General features: G+C 41.1%; 1 protein-coding gene across 2 annotated transcripts in view; it reads right to left on the minus strand.

Moving 5' to 3' along the window:
- UNC5C (unc-5 netrin receptor C) overlaps positions 1-12744 on the minus strand; it is a 248718-nt gene that overhangs the window by 60011 nt on the left and 175963 nt on the right. For both annotated transcript variants that reach the window (XM_064416988.1, XM_064416989.1), the window contains exon 4: positions 1815-1918. In XM_064416988.1, the coding sequence (XP_064273058.1) occupies positions 1815-1918 (104 nt within the window). The remainder of the gene's footprint in view (positions 1-1814; positions 1919-12744) is intronic.

Raw genomic sequence — 12744 nt, forward strand, 5'->3', positions numbered from 1 at the left:
GTATTCATATTCATTAGTGCTCAGGTCTTTGTTCTTTTAATAGTGTTGGAAAGAATCTACAAAGAGGCTGTATTAGGCAGCTGTCCAATCTGGGTGTTTGATCTCTTTCTGACTTCAAAAGTCAGAAGAGGAAAAAAACCCACATTGAGAATGGTTCTTTTGAATGTCAGATAGGGAGTATAAGATTTCTGAGCCTGCCAAGTGTTAATTGGTGTCTGCCCTGACCATGGTACAAATAAGATTCAGAGTCACTCAATGCACCGTCATGAAGAGCTATTGACAGAGCGAGCAGGATACTGGAAGGCAGGAAAAAGCACAACTGTTATGGCAGCAGCTCACAGAGGATTTTTTCAGAGATCACTTTCCACAAATCATGTTAAATTATGCAGTTTGGGTCTCAGCCACGCGACTGGGTATAACAGACCTTTCTGAGGGAACAATCGGCCTGGCTGCTGAAATGCCAGAGCTCCTTGTAACACCGCATAAAACCGAACCTCCCTGCCAGAATTAATCTCTGTTTCTAGCAAAGGTAATGAAGTGCCCCAGTACTACCCTGCACTGCCTGTACAACACATCCCAGTGCAAAAACTCCTGTCATGGTACAACAAGAAGTTGATTTGATGCAAAGAAACATCAGAAAGGAAAATAAAAACCTGCTGCTAAGTTTCTGACGAAACCCAACTGATTAATATTACAGTTGTCAGCAAGCTGGCTCGGCAGACCTAAACACTCTTTAGAGTTTGGGAGATCTTAATGGGGAAAGAAAACAGCCTACAGAACAAGAAAGTGGGGAAAATCTTCTGTGCTAATTATTCTTTCTGATGTTTGTGGACATGTTTCTGCAATTCTGATTAAATCTAAACTTGGGTTAGATGGGGAGGTAACATTTTAAGCTTCATCTCCTGAGAAATCAGCCATGAGCTCTGAGTGACAACCACTTTGCTACTTAGCCATGACAGTCTGACTTATCCTAATGCAAATTGGCAACAGTTTCTTCTGTGCCTGGTAGAGGAAAACCGAAGAGAATTCAGATAGGGGAATTACTGTCATTAGCAATCAATTTTTCTCATAACAGCCACAGTGGATTTAGGATTTCAGAGGCTTCCCTGTGACTCAGGGGCCTCCCCTTCCATGAGCTGTGAGTCTGAAGCTGGAGGCACTGCTATACTTAGGGAAGCTGCTGCTCACTGCTGTTGTCAGGCACAGATTCTGCTGGAGGGCAGGCTGGCTCCTGCAGGGGGAGAACAGGCTACCCACTCTGGGTTTGCTTAAAAGCCAGTAGGAAAATCAGCTAAGGCCCTGAAGATGGCTTATTAGGCAAATACATCCTCTACTTTCCCAAACCTCATGCTGCTTTACCTGGGAACCTGTATTATATCACATCCTCTCGTGCCAAGTTGGCAGAGTGGTGCATACACGTGTGGAATATTGTCTGGCAAACTAAAAATTAAAACTTGTTTGAAAGGTGCCCCTCAGAATAAGCAATTATTTTTTTTCCTTTAAAAGCAGAACGAAAGACAACAGGCTGGTATTAATATGTTCCCCCAGCTATGTGTCCTCTGCATGCCAGATATAGTTGTGATTTTTCAAATGGAAGAAAAAACTGAAACCAAACCACCTGCAGCTCTGCCCAGCAGGGTGCCACAACCCAAAGCCATTAATCAAGTCCCAATCAATCTTGCCTATGAGCAGCAGTCAGTCAGCTTTCCATTAGCACCCATCCATCACGCCCTGCTTTAAGTCACTGCACCATTAGCCACCCATCAGAATTTACTCAGGATGCCCCAGGGCCAGACACTGCTGCTGTTTCTCACCTCAGCTACTGGGATGCCTTCAGGGGGACGGCACTGGAGCAGGACCTCTTGCTCCAGGGACACTTCTTTCCCTAAGGGCTCCTGCTCAAAAGTTTTCCGGAGATCTGAGAAGGGAGAAGAAAATAAAATCATTAACATTATTATCAGCTGCTCGTTTACATTATATTTGATTGCCACATTGGATAAATGCAAGAGACAAAGAAAACAGTAGTTCTGCTCCCTGTAAAATAAAGCATTAAAAAATGTCTGGGTCATGTTTTCACTTCATTCCAACATTAAGCAAAGATTTTATAGTGGACTTAATACTTATATTGTGGTACAGCATGTGAACCCATTGAGCAACAAAGGCTTCCTGTGGAAGGTCATGTCCAGACACAGAACAAAAAGTGAAACAAGTCCCTTCTTCAGATAATTTTTGTTTGATAAACTATACCAGTAAAGTACTAAAGAAAGTTATGGAAAATTAAATAAATCTATAAAACTAGAGTATATAAACTGAGTTGCCTTAAACTCATAGATGAAAATGCTCATGCTGTGATTTAATGTACTTTTAGCTCATAAGCATTAACTTTACAGCTTTAGCTAATTTGTCTACACCGTATCATTATCCCTGTAGCACTAAGTTATTATTATTATTAATAATAATGTAGTAATAACAATGATAATAATAAAAAGTCACTTCAAGGAATTGAACCATGTTTGGAACCCTCCATAGCACCACAGAAATATGGGAGACTGACAGGGCATTGAATGCACCTCCAAAGATCAAACCAGTTCATTGTACTGGACAGCTGCAAAGTCTGGCTTTTTTTATATTCTTTAGTAATGTCTGCACTGATGGCAAAATGGACCTGAGAAGTTCCCTCTTTATCATTATTCCCATGTTTCTGCCATGGACTGCCACCCTCTCCTCTGTGCCAGGGAGGATGTGCCTTTGGAAAGCTGAGCTGCAGCCCCAGTAGCTACTGGGGATATTTCTGCCTGCTGCCAGTTCCTTCTGCAGATAGATGTGAAACCATGCTCAAAGTCACATCAAAGATCTAGCCTGACTTCAAAAACTTTACAACTCAGTTATTTTTGTTTTACTTCTTGTTCTGAAGTCAAGCCATCTCCGTACATCAGCTCACTGTGAGGTTGCACAAATACTTGTATCGTATTGGCAACAAGACACAGTCAAATGGGAACAATTTAAAAACAAGATATTTTATATTATGAAGCCATAACCTATGACTGGACTGCAAAACAGATCACTGAATTGAACCAGTTTACAAATGCAAAGGGTTATCTTTTCCTAGATTACCCCCAAGACCTCATTTAAGAGCTGACCCACAAAGGAACTGCATCAGTCCTACCAAAAGGCAAAACCTGGGGCTGGCAAATGCAGAGACAGAAAGGGAGATGGGGTGGCTGCCACCAAAATCAGCTCCTCTGATGCCCTGAAACTTTAAATGGCATGAGACCTCTATCTCTTATCCTATATTGGGAAAACATGACTGTTCAACTACCTTCAGTATTTGAATTCAGTATCAGTTCAATGGTACCATGAAAAAGCTCTGTCATAGCTGGAGATGCTAATTTTAATTGATATAGTGGCAAACTTCTGACATCCAAGCATTTCCCCAGTGAAACTGAGTCATCTCAGTCCTTCCTCTTCACCACAGGCATGAGAGAAGCAGCCCCACACTTCACTGGTTTCCCACCAGCAGCATTCTTGCTCCCTCTGGCACGCAGGGCAGGGATACTGAGAGCCCCTCTGATGGGACAAGATTTGTGGCCACAGTTTAGGGCACCAAAAGATAAGCTTTGGTACACCCTACTGCAGCAATGTAAGAAATTGCTGCCTCCAGCTCTCTGCTTGGTTGGGATTACCTTCTGTCAAAAGGAAGCTCATGCCAGTGTCACAGCTACCTCACTACAAACCCCACCACTCCAACCTCAGCTGTTGCTGAAGGGGGCTTTACCCTACAACACTGGATAACTTAGGGCAAAGAGGAGGAGCAAAAATCTGGACATGAACGTTTCTTAAGATGACATGCCAAGTTTCGCCAGGCTGTGCCTGTCAGCATCCCTGTCACATTGGAGTTATTCCAAGCCAGGGAGGCTCGTTCATGGGACAGAAACCACAGCAAGTCTCTGACATCTCTACAGAGTTCCCAATGCATTGCCAGCACCAGCAGCTTCATCCCACCCTCTCTGACAGGCCACCCAGTGGACATTTGGGTTCTATGGCTCCATTTGAGCAAATCTGAAACCCTCCAGGTGCCCATGGGTGGGAGTCATTCCAAGGACAAAATGCTGAGTTTTGGCTTGCTGCAGTTCTGCACGTTAAACATGGAAATGAGCAGCTCATGAAATGAGCTGGTAGGTTTCTTGGGAAGTTACATTCTTCTTTGGGCCCAGGCTCCTCACCCATCCTGTGGGCTTGACAGGTATCCTGAGCACACATAATGTCAGGATAATGCAGTTTGCTTCAAATTAGCAAACAGCTGAGGCTATATTGCTAGCAGTACCCATAAGATCACATTATTGCTTGGTCCACAGATATCTTCAGAAGAAAAGGATTATCTCTACATCAGGTACACCTTAGTGCATTTAGCAGGTACACACACGTGCATAATGCAATTATTGTGCTCTAACATCATGGTTGAGGGAAAATGAGAAAGTTACTGTAATAGTAATAGAAGCATATAAGCACAGTATTAAATAGCATATTAATAATAGATTTCAGGTGTTCAGGCTGAAGACAGAGGGAGATTAGATAATAATCTGAATATTTTTCTTGACATGTTGATTTACTGTCCTACCTAACTTCCTGAAATATTTAACAGAGCTCTAGTTCTACATTGCCTCACGTGCACAATAATCACCTCTCCCATAAAGCACTTGCCTTTAGAAAAATCCCGAAGTTTTAGTGCATGCAAAAGTAAATAGCATTAATCTAGAAATGTGTAATAACAGTAAAAAAATCCCCCTTTAATATCTTTGCCACCAACAGCTAGAATTGCTGGGTATGAACAGCCCCTTTTCCCTGAGAACAGTTGCAGTGGTGCTGCTGCAGGTGAGATTAACTCTCTGGGACCCCTGCTCTCCTGGCTGCCCCACCCACAGCACCTTGCTGTGGGAGGATGCTCTAATGGCACTGTTGGGTTCAAGCATTTCAATGATCCACAAACTAAAAATACACTGAGTATTTGACATAATAGGCAGTAATGTTCTCAAAGGAGCCATTAGACACTATTGAGTAAATGATACTAATTTGGGAGGGGTGAAGGTACATAATTGTGTATTTACAAGACTAGGAGCTCTTATATCCTGTTGGCTTCCTCCCACGTGTTCACAGCTTTATTCCACCACCTCCCACAGCAGCCACGTCACCTACAAATGGCCCTGGATGGCAACAGTGCAGGGCACTTATGGTTAGTTGACCTAACCAAGCATAAGGTTGGCTGGTTGTGACACACACGAGATGGGTTTTTAACTGATGATGAAGCAAAGGGCCTGGACAAACATCTTCCTCATCTGCTGTAACTATCATGAAACACCTTGCTTGGACAGCACTGGGTTTTGAAATGACTGCTTTTTCTCTATGGCCCTTGCTATGATTTCTGTGGGTAACAATGACACCCTCCTAACAATGGGTGACACCCATTCTCCAATCTTCAGCTTCCTTTGCCATTTAACAATTATAGTCATCATACTGTCAGCTGGGAGTGGGTGAGCTTGCTAATGTACTGAGGGACTTTGGATCTTTCCCAAGCAGAGTATTTTCAATAACACTTTTCAATTTCTCAAAGTGTCATGTAAGTTACAATTGCTTGTGAGTGGGGACAGAAGGGATTCATTTTCCCAGAGAATGGTAAGAGACTAATAAAATACATCCCAAAGAAGCTTTAACAATCTTCAAAAAATATACTTGGAAAAGCAAATCAATAAAACATTTGATCCATTCTGGATCAGGACCTCTCTGTCAAGAGGCAGTGTGCACTGTTAAAGTCTCATGTGGGCAGCAGCCCTGTTACTGAGATGCTGAGAAAGCACCTTCCCTACCCTTACCTTCCATAGGAGGGACAAGAGAGAAAGGCAGCTGGACTTTCTTTCCATTATTAGTTTGCTAATGTAGAATAACCCTATATTGCTGGTGTTAGCAATACCCTTCCTCCCCTTCTGCAGGTAATATTCCCCATAATGCAGTGAGCCAGGGTGGACAGTGGTGCTGAAGGGCCCATCCTGTCCTTCACCACCTCTCTGACTAGAGGGATGTCACTGCCAGGCTCAGGTAACAGCCTGCACTCCCATCAGCTGTTTTACCCCACCTCTACCTTCCCTTCAAGGATGTGTTCATAACAGAAACCAAAGGCAGCAATTAAAATTCTGGTCTGCCACCTTGAGCCAGACTATTTTCCTTACTAAGGCACAGCCCTAGTAAATTCAGAGGGGGCTCTTGTGGCATATATTGCAGCACATTTACAGCATACTTATAGTGAGACTTCCCTCCAAGACTCCTGAAACACTCTGCACAACCCTCTCTGGTAAGGACATAAGGCTGCATAAGAGCTGCATAGAAACCAGAGAATTTTCATAAGCATAAAACTGAAATAAAGTAATGGAAAATCAGACTCTCAGTGTACACCATGTTGTTAACTTTACTTCTGAATTTCTATGCTTTTTGGACAAAGGGGCATTAGATCTAATTTTTGATGCACTTCATTATATGTTTAACACATTTTTATCTTACAAAACATTCAGAAGTTGCATTTTTTCCTGCGAAAGGTAATAGATTATACACAGGAAGTCATTTCCCCCTTCCTTTTCTACCTGTCAGCTTCTAAGAAAGAACGAAGAACAACCCTATTATTTTTTTTTAATCAAATGTATTTTATCTCTTTGTTGTTCTGGGTTTTTACTGTGATGTGTGGGTGGGTAAAACTATAAGGATATCTTTTATCATTTCTGAGAAATGTGATAAGAGGCAGACCAGGCGCTTCAATGTGGTGCTAATGCAAGGGTGACTAATGAATGAGCATGAAAAACGGACACTTGTCAGCCAGGAATTAGATGCAAACCAGACAAACAGAACAAGGCAGCATTACTGTCAGGGAAAGATGGATTTCTGCCCTTGGTAGACCTTTTAGACTCTCTTCGTCTAGTAACTCCAACATCAACTTTCCTCCTGTTTACTGAATAGGATCTGAACAAACAATCTAAAATATGAGCAAGATTTAAGAGCACAAAAAGAAAAAAAGACACTTATTTTTTTTCTATACAACTGTTATATTAAATATGGCCATTGAGAGAAATATGTTCGATGTGTGCTTTAAGAGAAACAAGGGTTTAAGAATGTGAAAAAAGTATGCATTTCCATACAGAAGATAGCTTGCTTTATATAGGTAAGTATATACAGACATCCATATAAAACCAAACACATCAAAAGCAAAAAATACAATAAAAATTCAAAAGCAAAAATTACAATAAAAACACTAGAGAAAAAGTGAATATGGCTTGGTAAAATTTTAGCTGTTATTAGAAGGCCAATATGTGATATGTGACCAAGATGTCAAGTCTACCTTTTACCCCTGAGAATGTTCTAAAGAGGAGAGGCTCAATTCTATTTTAATTTTACCTGGCCTAATAAGAACAGGCAAACAGAAAAATAATTGTGGGAAAAGACTGGTAAAATGCCACTGATGTTCTATAAAGTAAAAGAGAATTCACATGCTTGTGAAAACACATCTCGTGGCATTTATTCCAAAACTTGGATGACTGATTCTTAGTTCCAGAAACATGACTAATAATATTGTTAAACTGGTCTCTTCTTCTTCCATCACTTTCCACAATGTGGACAGAGTTGAGAGACACCTTTTTGCTACAAAAAAACCCCCCTATTAAATACTGAATTGCAAATCTAAATGTAAGGAACCCTGCCCTCTCAGGCATAGTTCGGCCTTGCTTTAATGTTCACAGCTGAGTCTGTGACCTTTGCAAGGGGATCAATCGCACTGGTGGGTAAGCAATGGAAAGGTTAGTTATAAAAACCTCTTCTTTTTCCATTTTGTTCTTCTGTGGTTTCAGCTATGTTATTAATTAGATCAAACCAGATTTCCAGTGAGACAATCACAGGAGTGTCATCAGTCTGTAACACAGGGGATCCCTCTGCAACCTCTATCAATGGCTTTTCTAAGTGTGGTGTCTTGCCCTGCAGAGTCCCCTGCTGTACCAGCTGCACGCTGGGCATTGATCAAAGCCTCCTGCCCTCCTCCAGAGCACTGCTGCTCATGGAATGGGATTGCAGCTGGACAGGGCAGTGCTCTCAGCTGGCCCAAGCTTTAGCAGCTGGAGCTGAAGACTGAGGAAATAAGTCAACACCTCAGAACTCTGTCTTAATCCTCAATACACAACTCTGTGCTACTCTCCTTTTCTGCAGGGGCTGTTTCACTTCTGGCCAGTCCTAAAGACAAATGTTGCAGCACCACGAGCTGACACGGCCACCTTCTCAATCTGGAGAGGCAAATCACGAATGGTGGAACTTCCACCTTTCCTAAGATGCCTGACAGCCTGTGGCTTAAACTGGGCTTGTCTGTAGCCCTCTGGTGGCCCACATAGCCAGGAAGCAGCATGAGCTTCCATGGTCAAACTGCTGAGGGGAACTGCAGCAGCTTCCTGGAACTGCACACCTTGTTTTGGGGATGCAGGCTGCTCTATCTACTGACCTGAGCTACACAATGAGGCAAGGAACACCCTTTGCTTGCCAGCCTACAATTTGCAAGACACTCTGCATGAGCTCAGGACCCTCTCTCCTCTTTTATTTCCTTTGTATTTTCAGCCTGAACAAATGGGAGGTGCAGACTGGCCAGTCCTCATTCTGTCAGTGGCATCTGCAGCCACCTGGGGATAACACTATACCCCAATGATTCTAGAGACTCACTACTTACAGATCTGCAAGAAAACCATTTCTTTCCCCTTCTCTCTTTAGCTCCAAGCTAATTCAGCCAGGTGCTCGTAAGACTAAACAGTCTTTTGCAACCCAGTTTTCTTGTGGGCTATGCTTATAATGAAAAATGACCCACTCAGAACTTTTGGTATTGAAACAACTGTAAAAAATACAAGTAAACAAACTTTGTCAAGAATTCACTGAGCAGATGGGTTCCCAGGTGTAAGTTGATCACACTGTTCTCCTCGTCTTCTATTTCTACTTGATAGCTCAATATTTTGTTGTGAGCTTAACCTGAAAACCAACTTATAAACTTACTTCTATTTATTTTATTTGGTGATTGAAGATGAACTCCTAAGTTTTTGTTTTTCAAATAAATCTAAATATAATGTTCAAATGACGTAACCTCAACAGGTGACTTTTTACATGACAGGTGTGCTAAAGCTACTAAAGACAGGCATTAGAAACATCAGGTGTACATTACAATTGAATTTACAAGACACTGACACACTAAAACTGAAAACTCTTTGTGTAAGTGGTGTTTTGTTGTTGCTCTTCTGATGCACTAACATAACTCACACAGCTATCTGGTGACTACTAAAATACAAGCAAAAATTTATTAGCTTCCTGGCAGGATCTATCAAAACTAAGGCCCTAATCAGACTGTACTGAAAGATGATAATTTATTAGGCATGACAGTGTAGGTAGGATATTCTCAAAGCTCCTACAGAGGGATTAAATTAATGTTAATTCAGTAAAGGAGTTTCCTTTTGTTTTTGAAGCAATACAAACATCAGGTCCACCATAATTTATAGAGTCTTGGCTCTTCCATACAGTGCAACTTAATTTTCTATTCATTACTGTTGCAACCGCATTCTTAAATTTGGGAGTGGTCACTCCTGGTAACTTGGGAAGTGGTACAGAAACGTGTTTTTCAGGAGCACAAGCAGAGAGGTAGGTAGGACTGAATATGCTAAATGCACAGTTAACCTCTCTGCTGCCCTTTCTGTAATCTGCTGCTCTTCAGTAATCTCAGCTCAAGAGCACATGCCTCAGTCATCCCTTTATTAACTCCAAGCAGCGGATATTGATTAGTAGCAACTTAAATGGCACACAAGGAAGGAAGGAATTAAGGTCCTATCTCTGCTAACTCTCACACACACTTGCCAAAGTACACAAACCACATTTTAATGTTCTTTTTTAATACTGGATATCCTGGATGTACCTTCCCATTAACATTTTCAGTTGTTGACCTTCCTATCTCCCTTCTGCTTATCTCAACATCCACCCAACCTTGCTCCTATTACAAAGGGCTCTAATGCTTTGGCTGCAGAACATGTCTTCACAGCTCTGCTTGGATCAGGTATGAGATGAGAGGGAAGAAAGGCACTGCAGCCGTGTGCCATGGAGCACAGGCCCCAGCACTACAAGGTGAGATAAACAAGTATCAGTAAAGAATATGTGATTGTTTTTCATATCTGCTCCTTTTCATAACTGCAAACCCCTTGTAAGCAGAGATAAACCATCAGATGAACCAATCTAATTTTCTGTACCACATTTATCTTATCAGTATACAGGATCTGACATGCATATATTAACTGCATGCCTTTGAAAAAAATGTCTGGGAGAATAAAGGCTTTCAGATAAGTACATGGGAAACTAATACAAAATTATAAAAAGAGATTAACAAGCACAGTTCCTTACTACATCAGGGCTTTTAAAAATCTTTTCTTTTGTATTTTTTTTTAAATTCTGATTTTAAGATAATGAATAAAGGAAAAGAATAAACTATTCACATTCATTACACCAAAAAAGATGAGGAAATAGAAATTACAGGAAAAGCTTCTATTTTCTCATAGATGTGCAACAATTCCAAAAACTGGGAGCAGATTTAGGGCTTGAATTTTTACTATATTTTCTCAAGGAGAGCATGAGTTAACATCATGAAGTCAGTGAAGCTACAGCAACACCAAAGTGGTGCAAATGAAAAGTGAGTTTGCTCTATGCACAGGGGCTCAAAGCAATTTGTCTTAGCCACCCCTTTATTATCTGATCTAAAAATTAGGTCAAATCCTGCAGCTATTGTTTAGTCTTTATCAGATATATGTTCCATTGGGTTTAACTCTACTTTTGGTTACACAGGCTCATATCTCATTCACTGTTTTAACAGGAATTTTGCCCTGTTAGGTTTTATCTACTCAATGACAGTAGCTCTGTTATAGAATATTCACATTAAAACTTTATATTCAGTTGCATTTTTCACAGCTGAAGGTAAAGCTGTCCAAAATCCCCTCTTTCTCCCTCCCTCCCTCCACAACAGGAAAATTTTTTAATTGAGCAGGAAAACTGTATCAAAACACATTAGTGACTTCTAAGGCTCCTCATGGGATTTGCCTAGAATAAATCAGCAATGTGCAAATAAATAGGAAATGTGTTTTAGCACTTTCCTAGGCAAATATCTCAGAAAATTTATTGTATCTTTCCAGCTCCACCAATATACATACATTAGATGACACTACTTTGTTGGTTTCTGATATATCTAAAATGGCAAATGAATCCCAACAAATCTGCTGGTTCAAGAGGATGAAATGCTCAGCTCTGCTCTCATGGGGAGACCAATGCCCCGAGACAATGAATTCCGTGAAACTGGAAAGACATGCCTTTGCAGAAAGAGCCTGCACAGAAGGGAGTAATTTCCCAGAACACACATGACCCAGGACTGCAACAGTGATTTTCTGTTAAATGCCCTGAACACTTAAGGAAGCTGGAATGTTGTCTTTAAACTCAGGCTCTTTTCCTGTCTGTATTGCCAGCATGGGCAACCTTTGAACACCAGCAGCATCTTTAGTCCATATTTATAGATCATTCCTTTCCTGAATAACTAAAGCTCTTGGTCAAAGCAATGTTGCAATTGATTTTCACAGAGAACTTTCATTGACCAGGTTGTTATGTACTTTCTGACACATGCCTGACCCTGTATTAAACAAACACAAGCTGCTTTTCCAGGATGCACATTTTTCACACTTTCAAATTACTTTTCAGTTAATTCTATTACACGCTCAGTGAGCACTGATGCTGGGTGCTATTTTTCTGTTCGTTTTAATGGAGTACAGCTCCAGCCCTTGAGAGGACACAATAATTCCAGAACAGGGCATAAGGGGGAAAAAACAAAGCAGATAAGGAGAAAAGTAGAAGGAAATTAACAGGGAGAGGGAGAAAAAGAGAGAGAGAGGAGAGGGAGATGGGGGCAGGGTAAGAGAGAGAAAGAGGAGAGAAGCTTTTCCTAATGTGCTAGATATGGCTAGATATGCTACAATTGTACCTGTCAAGATAAAATCACCAGGTTCAGGTATTAAGATAAATAATTTCACTTAAGTTGTTTACATGCTCCATTGGCCCCTCACCTTTCCCAAAGGTGTCAGTGCTCACTCTTGTGCCAATTAAAAGGGAAGACTGCACTGGTGACAAACAAGCAGCTATAGCTACAGACTGATGAGGAGAGATGGACTCTTCTGTCTCTCTTAAGATTTGGACATCCTTGATTTCCTGGATTAATAAATACTGCATAGAACCTACATTTTATCCCAGCCTCATGGCACACTCTGTAACCATCAGAATACTTAACCAGCTGTGTTGAAACTTTACCATGACACAACTTTTTTTTAACTTTTTTTTTTTTATTGCCAGTGCAGATTCAGTCCTAAGAAGTCAAAGTTATGAATACAGATGAGTGTTGGTGCAACAGAGTTTAAAATATTTTGGTCTTGCAGACCAAATGATGTCAGAAAGAAAGGCATATTCCCCACATCATCTTCCTGAGTTCCCAAAAAGTAGGTCAGAGTTACCTGACAAATTTATAGAAATCTGTGCATGGAAAATTTTGCACAGAATGTGCTTTTTTTTGCTGGTTTAAAACTTACAGATTGAAGGACTCATACTTCAACCCTTAATACCAAGGACTCTAAGTGACTTGCCTGTGTCACAGCTGTCCAAGAACACCAA

This window comes from Passer domesticus, chromosome 4 (genome assembly GCF_036417665.1).
Source record: "Passer domesticus isolate bPasDom1 chromosome 4, bPasDom1.hap1, whole genome shotgun sequence".
NCBI lineage: Eukaryota > Metazoa > Chordata > Aves > Passeriformes > Passeridae > Passer > Passer domesticus.